The sequence below is a fragment of the Capra hircus genome, chromosome 9, assembly GCF_001704415.2.
Source record: "Capra hircus breed San Clemente chromosome 9, ASM170441v1, whole genome shotgun sequence".
In the NCBI taxonomy this organism is placed as follows: Eukaryota; Metazoa; Chordata; class Mammalia; order Artiodactyla; family Bovidae; genus Capra; species Capra hircus.
In genome coordinates, this window is record NC_030816.1 from 48,070,231 (window position 1) to 48,089,961 (window position 19,731).

The following is a 19,731-nucleotide window of genomic DNA, read 5'->3' on the forward strand; positions in this document are numbered from 1 at the left end:
GAAACTCCTCTCACTAACCACTGTGACAGCCTCTCACCTTCCTTCTTGTTTTGTGGTTTTCCCAGTTCTGGACTTTAGCGACCCCTTCAGCACGGAGGTAAAGCCGAGGATCCTGCTCATGGGCCTAAGAAGGAGTGGCAAGTCATCCATCCAGAAAGTCGTCTTTCATAAAATGTCTCCCAACGAAACTCTGTTCTTGGAGAGCACGAACAAGATCTGCCGGGAGGACGTTTCCAACAGCTCCTTTGTTAATTTTCAGATTTGGGACTTCCCAGGACAGATTGACTTTTTCGACCCTACCTTTGACTATGAGATGATCTTCCGAGGAACAGGAGCACTGATATTTGTCATAGACTCCCAGGTAAGGCTCCATCTCGGTGTCTGGTGGGACTGCAATGACCTTCCTCCCCTACGTTGACACAAGTTCCCTTGCGATCATTTGGGTTTGGGTCTTAGGGTCAGGAATAGGCATTTCTACCGGACTAGCATTTCTCGGTTGTGGCTGTCTGGCTTTGGAAAGGGGAGGAAAAAATCTCCCTTCACACAACCCTGACCAACAAGCAGTGTTTGGGAACTGTGTGCTCTCAGCAAGCCTAAAGAGGACCTCCCAGAGGGAGGGGACCACTGTGATAGCCAATGAAAGCAGCTATGTGTCCCCCCTCTGCTACTCTTGGCAGATATCTCTAAAAGATCACAGGTTCTCTGCAACAAAAATACATGATTATCTACATTTTAAAGTGTTTACTATGGCCTGTGAAGATCAAGTTCTCTGAGTGTGGACATTTTTCTTCTGAATCAAACTATTGCAGTTCCTACTAGTATACCGTTAAGGCAACATGACTAGTATGTATTTTAGAGGTAACTAAATACAAAATGTGAAATTTAAGATACATATATTTTTTTCTACTCCATCTGTGTATCTGTGCTTGACTAAGAGTTTAGCATCAATTCTATTTTTGGTTTCTGTTTGTACTGAAAACCTTGTTCACATAAGGTGGAGATGGGGTGATTTTTGCTCTAGCATTTACTCAGTTATTTAAATTCCTTCCAAGTTGTATCCGCTAGGTTACCTGATTTTCTATCACACACAAAAATATTTTTTTGTGGTCTACCAGTAGACAATCCTGATTGTGTTTTCATTTTAACTTTGCTGAAAGCAAAGAATTGGGAGCCACTTGGCTGGAAAAGAACCTTATCACCCAGGCTTGAAAGTCACTCACTTTATTGGTATTCAGACCAGCCTTCTGAATGGTCTCTTTGGTTCCCTGGGCCTTTCTCCTGTGAAGTGGGGGACGGAGCTGATGGTGTAAGGGCAGGAGGAGAGGGAGACAGCAGGACTGAAAATGCATCTCAGGCAGGTGGTCTTAGGAAAAAGCACAGGTAGCAGGCTGGGACATTGACAGTTATTTTTTCAAACTATTCCACGTGCGGTTGCTCTTAGAAAGTGTCCCCAATGGGGGGCCAGCCAGAAGGCCCTCCGGAGGGCTCTCTTTTGCAGCTGTAGGGAATTAAAAGTCCTACAGCAATGCCCTAAGCCAGCTCTAAGCTCAGGTCTCAATGTTTGCCTGAAACTGTAGGCCTGCAAATGGACAGGTGGGGCTGAGCCTCTTGCGAGCCCAGTCATGTTGGGGAAGAAGGGCTATGAAGACCATTGGTCATAATGGTTCTGAGTCCACACTTGCAGAACTATTCTCGGACAAGACTACTCATGCCTGAGAGCATTGTAAACTCACTCATGGATCGAGGTGCCTGTTTAATATAATAATGAAATTTGCAACTCAGCCTTTTAGTTCCAAGTGACTGCACGATGAACTTGTGGAGCTGTGGGAGCATGGCCAGATGGTTTGTAGTTCTTTTTCTCCTTTGTGTGTGGGGTAGTGGACTAGGGAGGCTGTCCATTCCAATATCTGCTCCATGGACAGCCATGCCTCTCTTCCTGTGGGCCCATCCAGAGATGCACGCCTCTAGCACCTTCACTGGGTCCAGGCGCTGCTGGGGGCCACACTTCCCTGGCTGTCCTGCTCATCCTGACCTGTTTCCCGGCCCATCTGTGGTTTTGGCAGTATCCCCTTCTTCCTGTCTCAGGCTGGCCAGCACCATAAGTCAGGAAGCTTGAAGCCCAGGCAGGCAGGCTGTGAGCAGGCCACTCACTGGGGGGAGGCTCTGGGCTGTCAGGCCCCTCTGTCTCCTCTAAGCTCCCTTTTCTCCCTGGGTCTTGCAGCTGCTGCACTGGGTAGCAGCAGCAGTGGCCCTGCCCGTGGGTAAGTAGACTCCAGCCCTGACTCATCACTTCAGGACTGTGGCTCAGGAAGCACTTAACATCAGTATCAGATTGTATACACATACAATTTACATTTATGGAATTTGAATTGCCAGTGCAACTCTGTCTCACGTGTTACAGCTTTAATGTGATAAAATAGGTACACTTGCCAGTTTTTTCATTGTTTAGGGTGTTTATATTGCCTCAGTAATCTCCCTTTTTTTGGTTGGTTTGATTGAAGTATAGTTGATTTACAAATTGTATTAGTTTCAGGTGATATATATTGAAGAATATATATGTATATATTCTTTTTCAGATTCTTTTCCTTATAGGTTGTTATAAAATCTTGAGTATAGTTCTTTGTGCTATACAGTAGGTTCTTGTTGGTTATCTATTTTATATACGGTTAAGTTGCTTCAGTCATGTCTGACTCTGTGCGACCCCATCTACGGAAGCCCACCAGGCTCCCCTGTCCCTGGGATTCTCCAGGCAAGAACAATGGAGTGGGTTGCCATTTCCTTCTCCAGTGCATGAAAGTGAAAAGTGAAAGGGAAGTCGCTCAGTCGTGTCCGACTCCTTGCATCCCCACGGACTGCAGCCTACCCGGCTCCTCCGTCCATGGAATTTTCTAGGCAAGGGTACTGGAGTGGGGTGCCATTAGTGTGTATATGTTGGGCTTCCCAGGTGGCGCCTGCCAATGCAGGAGATGCAAGAGCCATCAGTTCGATCCCTGGGTTGGGAAGATAGCTTGGAGTAGAAAATGGCAGCCCATTCCAGTATTCTTGCCTGGGCAGTCCCATGGACGGAGGAGCCTGGTGGGCCCCAGTCCATGGGGTCACAAAGAATCGGACAGGACTGAGCCCACACACTAGACACGCTAGTGCGTATATGTTAATCCCAAATTCCAAATTTATGCCTCTCCCTCCCATACTTGGCAGTTTTTATTTTCTATTTTTAATTTTTTGGGCCTATTTTTTAAATTGTAGCTGTAATTTGGTTTTAATTTAACCTGAGCATGAAAAGTGGACTTTCAGTAGGGGTTGGTAAATGTGTACTTTGTTTTGTTTCTTGACTTGTTGGGTTTTGTTCTGGCCACAGGGCAACAAAAGGCGTTAAGTGTAAGAAATACATTTTTTTAAGTTACACTTTTTAAAAGGTAGGGAAAAGCATTGTTAAAAGTGGTCATTTACTAAAAATAAGGAATATTTAACTTCTTCAACGAAGCAGTTTCCAAGTCTGCCTAATAGACTCTTCTGTTGGAAGCAAACTGTTAAAAATCACATTTGTGGGAATCTTTACTTGATGTGATTGCAGACACTAAACAAAACCAAACTTGAGGAAAGGCTCAGCAACTCTTGAAGGTCACCGCAGTTGTCTTAGCAGTGCTCTGTTTGTCTGACACCTCCTAGTTTTATTTTTCACTTGTGAATTCCTCACAATCACCGGATTGCCAGATATATATATCACCAAGGAGAAAAATGTGTCCTCACATTATGTTGTAAAATAGAAGAGAATGAAGGCATCAAGAGTGATTTCCCATGAACTACCCAAGTGACACTGCCTGCCCTGGGCAGCCCACAGAAGGTAGCATGTCTCCAGGGCCACCCTTGGCCCCCACCCCAGGAGCCATTTCTTTTTCTTTTCTTAATAATTTTATTATTTGGCTGTGTTGTGTCAAACAGAGCTTCACTGCCCCTCTGGCTTTTCTCTAGTTGCAGAGATTGGGGTGGGGGCTTCTCTCTAGTTGTGGTGTGATGGCTCCTCATTTCAGTGGCTTCTCTCGTAGTGGAACGTGGGGTCTAGAGTGCAGCCTCAGTAGTTGTGGTGGTATACTGGCTTAGTTGCTCTGTGGCCTGTGGGATCTTCCCAGATGAGGGATTGAACCTGTGTCTTCCACACTGGCAGGTGGATTCTTTACCATTGAGCCACCAGGGAAGCGCCCCCACCCTGCCCCGGGAGCAATTTCACAGGTGCTTGGGATCCAAACTAGAGTGCTGGCTTAACTCATGTGGGTGATTGTGGTTGTGACCTGCCTGTAATTCCTAGATCTAATTTTAGAATAGAAGCCAGGCAATGTGTTCTTCCTTTTTTTTAAATTTGTTGTAGAAGATAATAAGCACAATAGGAGAAAAAATCACTCACTGTCTCTCTGCTCTAGTAATCAAATATTTTCTTCTTTGTCATGTCATTTTTTTGCTCTTATAGATCTGTGCCACTTCATCAGTTTGCTGGTAATCAGACTATTTCATGTGCTTGGCAGGGAGGTTAAAGGAATGATTTCTAATCTTTTGAGATCATGATACACTCTTGACCTTGGCTGCTTCTGCTACAGACACATTGGCCCTTAACTCCTCTCTTCAGTTAAGACATAACCAAGAACAGTTGTTGAAGTGTGTAACTTCTATACAGTGAATTGCACTCATTTTTTAACCAAATATTTATTTGGCTGCATCAGGTCTTGGTTGCAACATGTTGGATCTTGCATTGTGTGCGGCGCTCGGGCTCTCTAATTGTGGCGTGCGGCTCACTAGCTGCAGAACACAGGTTTAGATGCTCCAACACACGTGAGATCTTAGTTCCCTGACCCACGTGCCCTATACTGCAAGGCAGATTCTTAACCACTGGACCACCAGGAAAGTCCCAAATTACATTCATTTTAAGTGCACAGTTCAACCACTATACACCTTCTAACCATCTTCTAACTTGAAGAATGTTTCCACCACGCTGAAATCCTCGTGTCCTTTCTCAGATGTACCCCCTGCCCAGGTTCCAGCCTCAGGCTGATATGATATGCTTTCTGTCTCTATAGAATAGTTTGCCTTGTCTAGAATTTCTATATGTGGAATTGTACAATCATGACTTTGTTTTTTATCTGAGATATTATAATGTATTAAGAAAGTGCCCCAAATTATTAAACTAGAATGTCTCCAAAACGCTTAGCCCAGCATCCAGTCCCTGGAGGAGGAAATGGCAGTCCACTCCCGTATTCTTGCCTGGAGAATCCCATGGACAGAGGAGCCTGGTGGGCTACAGTCCATGGCGTCGCGAGAGTTGGACATGACTAAACCACTCCACAGCGTCCAATGTTTGTTCTTCATTTTATACAACTCTTTAGAGTGTGAAGGATGAAAATGGCTGTCTGGTCTTTTTCTCCCTTCATAGTTTCTTGTTAGTATCTTAGTATTTTGATTTATCTAAAGACTGGGGATACATTTTTTTTCTTTAATGGGCAAAATATTTTAATAGACACATAGCCAAACCAGAGATACAGTTAGCAAGTGAGCACATGTAAAGATGCTCAAAATCACTAGTTATTAGGAAAATGCAAATCAAAACTACAATGAGATACCACCCCATGCCAATCAGAATGGCCAAAATTGAAAAAGACAAAAACAAACCAACCAACTGGTAATACCAAGTGTTAGGAAACACGGAGAACAGCTGAAACTTCTACACTGCTGGTAGGAATGCAGAATGGGACAGCTACTTTATTTTTTTTTTTAACTTTTTATTTTATATTATAGCCGATTAACAATGTTGTAATAGTTCCAGGTGGACAGCAAAGGGACTCAGCCATACATATACATACATAGGGGTACATTTTTATTAATTAGTTTCGGGAATACAAGAATGCCCCAAAACATCCCCTGTTTTATTGGCTTTTCTTCATTTGTCCAGATTTGGAGTCAGAATGAGGGGGTGAAAAGTCCTTTAAATTTTGTTCTGAAGATCCCTTTCATTTTTGCTATAAAAACAAGACCTATTGGGGGATTCCCTGGTTGTCCAGTGGTTAGGACTCTTGAGCTTCCACTGCCAGGGTCACAGGTTTGAACCCTGATTGGGGAACTTGATTCTGTAAGCAATGAAGCCAGGAAAAAAAACCCAAAAAACCGAGACATATTCGTACCCTTAGGTTGGCAGTAATGAAGAGATCTGACAACCTTGGGTGCTGGTGAGAGTCTGGAGGAGCAGGGGTTCTTACATGTTATCTAGTCAAGTTCAAGGTGCTCAATCCCCTGACCCAACAAGCCTGACTTCAGGGTAGGCCCTAAGAAACTCACAAACAGGCACAGAGATTTGTGTGTGAGACTGGCCCCACTGTCATCTTCTGATCTAACATATAACTGGAAACATTCTGAATGTCCATCAGCAGGCAAGTCAGTGACAAACTATAGACCATCCACAGTGGAATTTTATAGAACTATTCATAGGAATCACGCATTAGTTATGTGCCTCAACAAAGGTGAATCTCACTGACATAATGGGCACGAAGAAGGCGAACTGTAATCCATAGGCAAGTTGATATTGTTGTAAATTTTTAAATAATGTAAGTTAATTCTGTATGTTGTTTAAGGATACATAGGTATGTTTTGATAGTAATGTATAAAGAGGTGAGTGATGCTAAAGGCAGAAGTCAAGATACTGGTTACCTCTGGAAGATGTGGGGTAGAGTGATGGGCTCGGCTGGCAGGATGGGGAGAAACATGGGGCTTTGATAGCTACTGTTTGATTTCTTAAAAAGAGAGATGCATACACACAGGCCTTCATTGTGTTATTTTGGGTATCATCTGTAGAACAAGAAGAAAACAGCGTTGTGCTACTTGGGGCAATTACTGTAGAGTAGGGGTCAGCAGACTTTTTAAAAAGGCTCAGATGGTCATTATTTTAGGCTTTGCAGGCTGTTCTATCTCTGAGGAGTTTCTACAGAGGAAAACCACTCAACTCTGCCCTGTGCCCCCAAAGTAGCCATCGACCGTGTGTATATCAAAACACGTCGCGGCCCTTAAATACATGCGGTGTTTGCCAATCATACCTCAGTAAAGCTGGGGGTGGGGTGAGGTGGGAGACTGTGAAAGGCAGCCCAGAAGGCTTCGGCAAGAAGCCCCAGAGAGGCCTCCCTGACATGCCTGTGCTTTCTTCCCAGGACGATTACATGGAGGCCTTGGCCAGGCTCCACCTCACAGTGACCAGAGCCTACAAAGTCAACACCGACATCAACTTTGAGGTGTTTATTCACAAAGTGGATGGTCTGTCAGATGACCACAAAATTGAAACCCAGAGAGACATTCATCAGAGGGCAAATGATGACCTTGCAGATGCTGGGCTAGAAAAAATTCATCTCAGGTGAGAACAGAAATGCCTCAGGGATCATTGGGGTCCCAAAGTCATCATGAGTAGTTGGCACGGACAGTCATTGACCTGTGTACCCTGTTTTGTGCTGTAGACATCAGGATAGTATTTGGGAAAAGTGAGCTTTGTGTGTGCTAACTCCAATCTTTCAGAAAAGTGTTGGGGTTATAAAAATTTTTTTTGACCAAAGATCAAAGCTAAGCCTTCCTCATATGAAACACACAGAAGAGAAAACCAGAAAATACACTGCATCCAGGAAGTTAATCGATGTTGAGGTTTACTATTACAGGTAGTATCTATAATCATAAGGAATCCTCTAAAAAAAAACCAAGTAGAAATAAATATTCACAGAGGAAAGCCACTTCTCTCTAATTTTTGTGGGGTAGTATGCATCATTCATTTGGCAAATTAAAAAAATGAAAAGATTAGATACTTCAGTATCAATAATGTAACTGCTATAACGTGAGAGATGTGTATAAAGATAGTTAGTGCAGATGCTCTTGGAGAATGTAAGGAAGCTGACATGGGCACAGGGATCTGCATTTTTAAGCCTTCTGGTCCAGCCAGTCAGCAGAGACTAGGCACAGTTCTTGCTTTGGGGGAGTTGGACAGAAATGTCTTGTTAAGATATGTTCTTTTTTTGGCTGCACTGCATGGGTTCTGGGAATTTAGCTCCCCACGCAGGGATTGAACCCTGGCTCTTGGCAGCGAAAGTACAGAGTCCTAACCCCTGGACTGCCAGGGAGTTCTCATGTTCATTTTTTACCTACGTGGTTTTGACTTCTGAAGGGGCTAGAATGTGTGTATAAGAGCGGTAGTAATTACAGAAGGCATGATACTAGTGTTATGACATAGTCTGAACAGCCTATTCCTCAGTCAAAGGTAAAAAGTGATGGAATACTGTTTTGTCTTTCAGCTTTTATCTGACAAGCATATATGACCATTCAATATTTGAAGCTTTTAGCAAAGTGGTTCAGAAACTGATTCCACAACTTCCCACCCTGGAGAATTTGCTAAACATCTTTATCTCAGTAAGTAAATAATATTATCCCATTAGTCATTCTCAGAATTTAAGAATAACATTGCAAGAGTGAAAACGATCTTATTTCTGCTTGGTCTGACAGTACTTCAAGGTCTCTGAAATATTACATTTGAAGATTGTGCCTACATACTGTTTTAGGTCCATTAAAATTTAACTCCCAGGACAGTTCCTATACTTCACTGGTATAGTCGGAGTGTTTATTGAAGTTGTAGGCAATCATTCAGTGTTAATAGAGTCCTGTCAGAGGTAGAGGGCATAAAAGTTGATTTTGGCTATAAGATACATGATGTTGAATTTTTAAAAATCTGTTTAACACTGTGAATAAATGATATGGTGGCTGGCTGAGTCCTAAAAACTACCAGCTCAAAGTAGAATTACCACAGACCTTTAGTTGTATCCACATTGATTCTCACTGCACAATTTTGAGTTTGTTTGTTTAGACTTTTAAAATCTACTTTTTCATTTAAAATTAGTAAAATTTGTGTGATAATTCCAGTTTTCATTTCTTAAGTCCATTATAAAGATGTTCATGATAATGAGGTTTAAATTGTAATAAAATGGAACGACCGAAATTTTTGCTAGTTCATATTTGAGACTGAGGATGTCTATATCATTTTATGTAACCATGTCATGCTCTAAAACCACCTATCCCTTTAAGGCAGCATCTCCTTATTGTTTCAGAATTCTGGAATTGAAAAGGCGTTTCTCTTTGATGTGGTCAGTAAGATTTACATTGCAACAGATAGTACCCCTGTGGATATGCAAACGTACGAGCTCTGCTGTGACATGATCGATGTGGTCATTGATATTTCGTGTATTTATGGGTAAGTAGAATATTCTGAAAGGCTACCATCAAGCACATTTCTCTTTTGTAACCCTTGAGGTATTTTGAATTTACTTATTTGATCTTAATACTTTTGTTTGAAATGATTGAGATCTATAAATACACCATTTAGTATGTGATAATAATAATAAAAAATTGTTGAGTAAATGCCTGGGCATTATGCTGATAATTTCATTGCCTATATATACCATTGAATTCTTCACTATTCCATGAGGTGAGAATTACTATTCCCATTTTACAGATAGGGAAACTGAGGTTCAGAGTGGTGAAGTTTCTAACCCCAGCTCACACTATCATTATGGAACTAAATTAGTACTTGAACTCGTTTAATTCCTAGTTCCTCTCTTGAAAAATCTGTCACATATCATAATGTCATGTATACTTGAGGGAAAGTATTAGGATCCTTGGGTTTCTACATAAATATCTCATATTAACCATAGTTCTGTTACCTTCTTTATAATAGGAAATAATGGCTGGATTTTTTTTTTCCCAGTATACTTTTGATTGTCTTTTGCTGTGGGTAGCAGAGAACTATAAAACTAAGCAAACAACATTACCTGCTTAGTATTACAGCCTTAACCTTCTTAGAAAACCGAACTTCTTGTACATATAAAAGAATACAAAATAAGGAATGAGGAAAATTGATTTTGTTACTGGACACAGAAATAATTCCCCATAATAGTAAATTTGTTGAATTCAGGATTTTGTACAGAGTGAGTGGGTATGAACTATCTTATTAAGGCATTAGGTTGTTGCTGCCTGTTTATATTGGATCTCACTATATCATCTCACAGTCATTGATGGGGTAAAGCATTTCTTCATCTTTCTCTTTACTCACTGGGCTGTGGCCTTTTATGCAGCTTTCTCTGCCAGCTTCTAGGGAGCCTTGGTCTCACCACTTTTTTCTTCCATTTAGTTCAGACTCTTTCTGTTAACTGTTACACATACATGCCCACCCACAGTCCCTTCCCTTATGAAACAGGGAAACTGATCCATACCTCTCAGGACTGTAGTGAGGATGAAATATCATTAGGTCGCCCCTGGTGGACCCCAAGTGTATCTGCCATTCTTATTTTTTTTAATTATTTAAAACTTTTTTTTAAAGTTTATTTATTCATCCAAGCCATCTAAGCCCTCTTAGTTGCCTGACCAGGAATTGAACCCGGGCCCCTTGCAGTGGAAGTGTGGAGTCCTAACCACTGAACCACCAGGGAATTCCTTATTATTATTATTAAACACTGCCTTCTGGCTTTAGAAATAGACCTTATTTCCCAAGACTGCTGCCTTGCAATATTCTCTTGTTTTTAAACTGTTAAGTGGATGACCTTGAAATAGTCATGGAGGATGAAAGTATCCTGATTATAGTTTAGATAACTGTCATAATCAAATAACAATGAATAGCACAATTAATCTGGCACATACTTAATGATGTGCATAATCATTATTTTGCCTTATGGTAATTAGACATAAATGGTAAGTTGTTCATGGAAACAATGTTTATCAGAGTTACTTTTATCCAGCTCAAACACACACCGGGAAGAAGGGGCTGGGCAGAGGAGAGAGCAGGGCTTTATTGGCAGATTGTTTTCCTGTGGTGGAATGCAGTGTGCCTGGGAACCTGCCCTGTTCAGTAAGAACCAGTATGGGTCTGGGTCACAAATGGGGCATATGTTCTGGGCTTTCTTGAGACTGTTTGCTAGAGTGGCCACGAGCCAGCCCAGGTGACCTGCAGAGGGTGGCTGAGGGTGCATGCCACAGCCAGGAAGCAGTCAGCCTTGTAATTGGAGACCCTAGAGGCAGGTGAGCTGGTCTGCTCAGGAATCTCAGCTGGGATTCTGAAAACACACAGTTTCAGATAAGGAAAAGGTATATGACATCCTCCTTTGTCTATAAACAAAAGATACACAACTGGATATATCAGTGTCTTCAAAGGGCCCAGTTTTGTTCACAAAGGTCATATCAATAATGATAATAGCAGTTAACATTCATTATACATTGTATATGCTCTTAGCACTATGCTTACTGTTATGTATATATTATTTCATTGCATTAGGAAACTTTGAAGTAATCACTGCTAATATACAATGAAGAAATCGAGGCTCAAAGAAGTGACTCAATTTGCCCAAATTTATACAGTAAAATAAGAGAGCTGGGATTCAAACCCAAGTAATTTGTGTTTGCAGGCCACACCTTTTCTTAAATATTTATTTATCTTTTTATTTTGAAAAAAATTGCAAATCTATAGAAAATACGCAAGAATAGTACAGTGAACTCCGATATACCCTTCTCTGGGATTCACCAGTTTTTAGTGAGCCATATTTGCTCACTCTTTTTCTAATACAGTTTGCCCCGCATGTGAGTTCCACATTGACAGATTCAACCAACCAGTGAATTGAAAATATTCAGAAAAATATTCCAGGAAGTTCCCAAAAGCAAAACTTGAATTGGCTGCATGCTGACAATTATTTCCATAATATTTACATTGTATTAGACATTTTATGTCATCTAAAGATAATTAAAAGTGTATGGTGGGGAGGAGGAGTGGGATTTCCCTGATGGTCCAGCAGTTAAGACTCTGGGCTTTCACCGCACAGGGCATCAGTTCGATTCCCTGTCAAGAAACTAAGATCCCACATGCCAAAAGGAAAGTAAAAAAGTGGGAGAGTGTGTGTAGGTTTGGGCTCTCCAGGTGGCACTACAGGTAAAGAACCCACCTACCAGGGCAGTTAGACATAAGAGACACAGGTTCGATCCCTGGGTCAGGAAGATTCTCTGGAGGAGGGCATGGCAACCCACTCCAGTTTTCTTGCCTGGAGACTCCCTTGGACAGAGAAGCCTGGTAGGCTACAATCCATAGGGTTGCAAAGAGTTGGACATGAATGACACAACTTAGCATGCACGTATGTAGGTTATATGCAGATACATAATGATGCAATTTAGCATGCCCGTGTATAAGTTATATGCAGATACATAAGGAACTTGAGGATCTTTGGATTTTGGTATCTGCTGAGGGGAGTCTTAGAGCCAACCCCAGGCCCTAAGCCTGCTCCATAGGGATGACTGTACATACACATTTGTTTTTGCTGAACCATTTGGGAGTAAGTTATAGATCATGATCCTTAGACTATAGTTGTTAATACTTGAGCGTCTGTCTCTTAATAACAAGGACGTTTTCTTACAGGACCAAATTAAGCCTATTTAACATGGCTTCATGACTCTATGATCTAATATAGAATCCTTTGTTAAATTTTATCAGTAGTCCCAATTCTCTCTTTTATTGCAGTTTTTTTCCCCAGATGAGGGATCTAGCCCAGCACTTGGCTGCCTCTTCAGGCTGCTTTATTTTGGAAAAATTCTTCACCCCTTCTTGGTCTTTCATCAGGCTGTGCTTTGGATAGCCTGGTTATTCTGTCACGAAAAGCAGGAAGCCCTCATGGGCCACGGAGAGGAGAAGAACTAACATCTGTCACCTGTGTTCTTCAGGTGCATGGAGAGTTCAGCCACCTGGCGTGTCAGTAGGAAATTGACCATCATACACTGTGTACATTCTTGTGATTGGGTGTTTCTGAGATATTTAGCTGAAAAGCACTGTTAAGTGTAGACTCCCTATCGGTACGATTATCATTCTTTGTGATAATCCGATCTTGTTGCTGGGTTACAAATTGTAGTTCTTAATGGTCAAATATGTTTTGGTTTCTGTTCTCATTTAGCCTCAAAGAAGATGGAGCAGGAACCCCCTATGACAAGGAATCAACAGCCATTATAAAGCTGAATAATACAACAGTTCTTTATTTAAAAGAGGTGACAAAGTTTCTGGCTCTTGTGTGCTTTGTCAGAGAGGAAAGCTTTGAAAGAAAAGGTAATTTTTGTGTGTGTGTGATTTAAATGAAGCATTTCTGTTCAGACGGATACTGCCTTTCCTGCTTGTTGAATGTGGGTGGACAGCAGCCATGCCTCTGGAGGCTTCCAGACTTCAGTCACAGGCTCCCCTGGCTCCTGCCCCCATCAGTGGGGTTTTGGGATCTGTGAACCAGCCTGCCCTCTAGTGATGCCCCTGCCGTGAGGTGATAGTGGAACCTAGACCCCCTCCCAGGGAGGGGCCTTAGGTTTTCTGGGAGTGAGGCTAGCTGGGATGTTATTGCCTGGCTATAGAGTCCCTTACCCCAGGGAGGGCCCACAGCCTACAGGGAGGGCCAACGCCTCCCTCTTGGTCCACACGTCTAGAAGGTTTTAGAGATGTTGTGACCACTTGTCCTCCCTATGTAAAGGATGAAACTCATACAGTCTTAAAGCTAGACTTTTTTAAACTTCTGTTCAGCCCTTGTCCATTCTTTAGTCCTAAAATACAGGGGTGGCATCATGATTCCAAAAAAGGGAAGATACGAGTATACTTAATAACATCACCGAATATTTTTTAGGACCAAATTGAGTTTTATTTTGAAATAAAAGCGATTAACCTCTTAAAGATACTCATATTCCCTGCCCCCGTCTAAACTGGGAAATATCAGCTTACTGATGTAGTTAAGGATTTTTGCTAGTAATCAGGAGATGATTTACCCAAATGGAAAAGGAAATGGAAACCCACTCCAGTATTCTTGCCTGGAGAATCCCATGGACAGAGGAGCCTGGCAGGCTGCAGTCCACGGGGTTGCAAGAGTCGGACACGACTTGGTGACTAAACCATTACTTTAAATTCCCAATAGCCTTTCTTTCTTATAAGCAATACATGTTCATTATTTTAAAATGCTTTGAAAACTTAAAGTATACAGAGCAAAATAAAATCACTGAATTTCACCATCTTAGAGCTGAACCCTGTGTTAAATTTCTGGAGTTTTCTTACTCCTTTTCTCCCTTCCTGTCACCTTTTCTTCTGTTATCCCCTCTTTCCTCCCTTTCTTCCAACAAAACTGGTGCCATTTTGTCTATATAGTTTTTTATCCTTTTGTTTTCACTTATTTGTACCCTGAAAATTTTCTTAATTCTTTGGAACATAAAAGCATAATTAAGGTTTATATTACTTTTCTGTTAAAAAGTAGTAGATTCATTTAGAAAATTTAGAAATAATGAGCAAAAAGGAAATAATTATTGGTAAGTTTCTCACTCATATCACATTAAACTTGTTTGCTTTTTAGGGTGGCTAACAGTCCATCACTTCATGGGAAATAGATGGGGAAACAGTGGAAACAGTGTCAGCTTTATTTTTGGGGGCTCCAAAATCACTGCATATGGTGACTGCAGTCATGAAATTAAAAGACACTTACTCCTTGGAAGGAAAGTTATGACCAACCTAGATAGCATATTGAAAAGCAGAGACATTACTTTGCCGACTAAGGTCCGTCTAGTCAAGGCTATGGTTTTTCCAGTAGTCATGTATGGATGTGAGAGTTGGACTGTGAAGAAGGCTGAGCGCCAAAGAATTGATGCTTTTGAACTGTGGTGTTGGAGAAGACTCTGGAGAGTCCCTTGGACTGCAAGGAGATCCAACCAGTCCATTCTGAAGGAGATCAGCCCTGGGATATCTTTGGAAGGAATGATGCTGAAGCTGCAACTCCAGTACTTTGGGCACCTCATGCGAAGAGTTGACTCATTGGAAAAGACCCTGATGCTGGGAGGGATTGGGGGCGGGAGAAGAAGGGGACGACAGAGGATGAGATGGCTGGATGGCATCACTGACTCGATGGACATGAGTCTGAGTGAACTCCAGGAGTTGGTGATGGACAGGGAGGCCTGGCGTGCTGCGATTCATGGGGTCGCAAATAGTTGGACACGACTGAGCGACTGAACTGAACCATCTCCATTTGCCTGGGACAGGGAGGGGGGTTCCTGAGAAAAGGGACTTTCAGGGCTGAAGCTTGAAAAGTCCCAGGCAAATGCGATGAATCAATCACCCTGGCTTTATAAAGAGCTTGAAGCTTTGCATATGCAGGAAGTGGTTGGCTTGGTTTTTGCTGCCTTAATCTCAGTGGTGAGTCCTGCTAGTGTTGCTGACGTCGACGCTTACTGATTGATTTGTCCTCGTGTTGGTGTCTGTCTGCATTTTCTCCGATCATCTTTGACTGCTCTGGCAGAAAGGGGAGGATGGAAAGCAGAAGTGGGATTCTTGGAAAGGAAGGTGGTTAAAAAATACAGCCATCTGGGCCCACCGCTGAACAACTAGAATAGAGTTCCTGGGGGAAGAGCCTGGAGTTTGCTCATTTTATAAAAATTGCCAGGATGCTTTTAATGTGCAGCTATGACTGAAACTGAACCTATAGAAGGATATGGGACCATCCCTCAACTTTGTATGGGGCTGAAGATGGTGCTTATTCTGTTCACGTCTCTGTTCCTATATTTTTCGACTGCCTTTTATGAAAGAGTGAAATAAACAGCACTCATTGTATACAGTTCCTTTAAAATCCTCAGTTGTGAATTTTCACTTTTAAAACTCCAAATGCAGCAAGTTTCCTGTTCTAAACATACACAGATGAATAAGTTGACATGTGTCAGGGATCATCAGTAGTCTCTCTCTGAAATTTCCTAGAGTTGAGTTCTCACTGAGCCAAAGCCCTTTAGCTAAGCTTTCTGCCTAAGGCAGTTAGTTGCACACATACGTAGAGAGTTTTGAGGTGGCTTTCACATATCTTACTCAAACTCTCACTAAATAAAATCATGTCTTTGGTCCATGTTTCTTTCTTTTTTTGAAGTTCATGTTTTATTTGGAAAATGGTTCCAAGAAATAAAAGTGAAGAAGTGGGGAAATGGAGAAGGGAGGGAGAAAAACTATCTTCAATTTCAGTTCAGTCTCTCAGTCGTGTCCGACTCTTTGCAACCCCATGAACCGCAGCACGCCAGGCCTCCCTGTCGGTCACCAACTTCCGGAATCCACCCAGACCCACGTCCATTGTGTCAGTGATGCCACCCAACCATTTCATCTTCTGTCGTCCCCTTCTCCTCCTGCCCTCAATCTTTCCCAGCATCAGGGTCTTTTCAAATGAGTCAGCTCTTTGCATCAGGTGGCCAAAGTATTGGAGTTTCAGCTTCAGCATCAGTCCCTCCAGTGAACACCCAGTACTAATCTGCTTTAGGATGGACTGGTTGGATCTCCTTGCAGTCCAAGGGACTCTCAAGAGTCTTCTCCGACACCACAGTTCAAAAGCATCAATTCTTCCACACTCAGCTTTCTTTATAGTCCAACTCACATCCATACATGACTACTGGAGAAACCATAGCCTTGACTAGATGGACCTTTGTTGGCAAAATAACGTCTCTGCTTTTGAATATGCTGTCTAGGTTGGTCATAACTTTCCTTCCAAGGAGCAAGCGTCTTTTAATTTCGTGGCTGCAATCACCATCCACAGTGATTTTGGAGCGGAGAAAAATAAAGTCAGCCACTGTTTCCACTTTTTCCCCATCTATTTGCCCTGAAGTGATGGGACCGGATGCCATGATCTTCATTTTCTGAATGTTGAGCTTTAAGCCAACTTTTTCACTCCTTTCACTTTCATCAGGAGGCTCTTTAGTTCTTCACTTTCTGCCATAAGGGTGGTGTCATCTGCATATCTGAGGTTATTGATATTTCTCCCGGCAATCTTGATTCCAGCTTGTGTTTCTTCCAGCACAGCAATTCTCATGATGTACTCTGTATATAAGTTAAATAAGCAGGGTGACAATATACAGCCTTGATGTACTCCTTTTACTATTTGGAACCAGTTTGTTGTTCCATGTCCAGTTCTAACTGCTGCTTCCTGACCTGCATACATGTTTCTCAAGAGGCAGGTCAGGTGGTCTGGTATTCCCATGTCTTTCAGAATTTTCCAGTTTATTGTGATCCACACAAAAGTTTTGGCGTAGTCAATAAAGCAGAAATAGATGTTTTTCTGGAACTCTCTTGCTTTTTCCATGATCCAATGGATGTTGGCAATTTGATCTCTGGTTCCTCTGCCTTTTCTAAAACCAGCTTGAACATCTGGAAGTTCATAGTTCACATATTGCTGAAGCCTGGCTTGAAGAATTTTGAGCATTACTTTACTAGCGTGTGAGATGAGTGCAATTGTGCAGTAGTTTGAGCATTCTTTGGCATTGCCTTTCTTTGGGATGGGAATGAAAACTGACCTTTTCCAGTCCTGTGGCCACTGCTGAGTTTTCCAAATTTGCTGACATATTGAGTGCAGCACTTTCACAGCATCATCTTTTAGGATTTGAAATAGCTCAACTGGAATTCCATCACCTCCACTAGCTTTGTTCGTAGTGATGCTTTCTAAGGCCCACTTGACTTCACATTCCAGGATGTCTGGCTCTAGATGAGTGATCCCACCATCGTGATTATATGGGTCGTGAAGATCTTTTTTGTACAGTTCTTCTGTGTATTCTTGTCACCTCTTAATATCTTCCGCTTCTGTTAGGTCCATACCATTTCTGTCCTTTATTGATCCCATCTTTGCATGAAATGTTCCCCTGGTATCTCTAATTTTCTTGAAGAGATCTCTAGTCTTTCCCATTCTATTGTTTTCCTCTATTTCTTTGCATTGATCACTGAGGAAGGCTTTCTTATCTCTCCTTGCTATTCTTTGGAACTCTGCATTCAAATGGGTATATCTTTCCTTTTCTCCTTTGCTTTGCGCTTCTCTCTTTTTCACAGCTCTTTGTAAGGCCTCCCCAGACAGCCATTTTGCTGCTTTGCATTTCTTTTTCTTGGAGATGGTCTTGATCCCTGTCTCCTGTACAATGTCACAAACCTCCATCCATAGTTCATCAGGCACTTTGTCTATCAGATCTAGTCCCTTAAATCTATTTCTCACTTCCACTGTATAGTCATAAGGGATTTGATTTAGGTCATACCTGAATGGTCTAGTGGTTTTCCCTACTTTCTTCAATTTAAGTCTGAATTTGGCAGTAAGGAGTAATGATCTGAGCCACAGTCCGCTCCCGGTCTTGTTTTTGCTGACTGTATAGAGCTTCTCCATCTTTGCCTGCAAAGGATATAATCAATGTGATTTCGGTGTTGACAAATCTGATGATGTCCATGTGTGGAGTCTTCTCTTGTGTTGCTGGAAGAGGGTGTTTGCTATGACCAGTTCGTTCTCTTGGCAGAACTCTATTAGCCTTTGCCCTGCTTCATTCACGACCAAATTTGTCTATTACTCAGGTGTTTCTTGACTTCCTACTTTTGCATTCCAGTCCCCTATAATGAAAAGGGCATCTTTTTAGGGTGTTAGTTCTAGCAGATTTTGTAGGTCTTCATAGAACCATTCAGCTTCTTCAGCGTTACTGATCAGGGCATAGACTTGAATTACCGTGATATTGAATGGTTTGCCTTGGAAACGAACAAAGATCATTCTGTCGTTTTTGAGATTGCATCCAAGTACTGCATTTCAGACTCTTTTGTTGACTGTGATTGCTACTCCATTTCTTCTAAGGGATTCCTGCCCACAGTAGTAGATATAACGGTCATCTGAGTTAAATTCACCCATTCCAGTCCATTTTAGTTCGCTGATTCCTAGAATGTCGATGTTCACTCTTGCCATCTCCTGTTTGACCACTTCCAATTTGCCTTGATTCATGGACCTAACATTCCAGGTTCCTATGCTGCTGCTGCTGCTGCTGCTGCTAAGTCGCTTCAGTTGTGTCCGACTCTGCGCGACCCCATAGATGGCAGCACACTAGGCTCTTCTGTCCCTGAGATTCTCCAGGCAAGAATACTGGAGTGTGTTGCCATTTCCTTCTCCAATGCATGAAAGTGAAAAGTCAAAGTGAAGTTGCTCAGTTGTGCCCGACTCTTAGCGACCCCATGGACTGCAGCCTACCAGGCTCCTCCATCCATGGAATTTTCCAGGCAAGAGTACTGGAGTGGGTTGCCATTGCCTTTTCCATGGTTCCTTTGCAGTATTGCTCTTTATAGCATCAGACCTTGCTTCTATCGTCAGTCCCATCCACAACTGGGTATTGCTTTTGCTCCATCCCTTCATTCTTTCTGGAGTTATTTCTCCACTGATCTCCTGTAGCATATTGGGAACCTACTGACCTGGGGAGTTCCTCTTTCAGTATGCTCTCTTTTTGCTTTTTCATACTGTTCATGGGTTTCTCAAGGAAAGAATACTGAAGTGCTTTGCCATTCCCTTCTCCAGTGGACCACATTCTGTCAGACCTCTCCACCATGACCCGTCCGTCTTGGGTGGCCCTACATGGCATGGCTTAGTTTCATTGAGGTAGACAAGGCTGTGGTCCATGTGATCAGATTGCCTAGTTGTCTGTGATTGTGGTTTCAGTCTGTCTGCCCTCTGATGCCCTCTCTCAGCGCCTGCCGTCTTGCTTGGGTTTCTCTTACCTTGGACCTGGAGTATCTCTTCATGGCTGTTCCAGCAAAGCACAGCCGCCACTCCTTACCTTGGACGTGAGGTAACTCCTCTCGGCTGCTGCCCTGACCACTATCCTCAGTGGCAGCTTTATCCTCACTTCTTTTTAAAAATACTTTTAAAA

At 42.3% G+C, this 19,731-nt stretch overlaps 1 protein-coding gene across 1 annotated transcript in view; it reads left to right on the top strand.

The window, feature by feature from the left end:
* The window catches only part of RRAGD (Ras related GTP binding D), a 37,983-nt gene that overhangs the window by 13,628 nt on the left and 4,624 nt on the right, over nucleotides 1–19,731 (top strand). Inside the window, exons 2-6 of the mRNA XM_018053149.1 lie at nucleotides 66–361; nucleotides 7,185–7,384; nucleotides 8,307–8,421; nucleotides 9,114–9,256; nucleotides 12,987–13,135. Coding sequence (XP_017908638.1) covers nucleotides 66–361; nucleotides 7,185–7,384; nucleotides 8,307–8,421; nucleotides 9,114–9,256; nucleotides 12,987–13,135 — 903 coding nt within the window. The remainder of the gene's footprint in view (nucleotides 1–65; nucleotides 362–7,184; nucleotides 7,385–8,306; nucleotides 8,422–9,113; nucleotides 9,257–12,986; nucleotides 13,136–19,731) is intronic.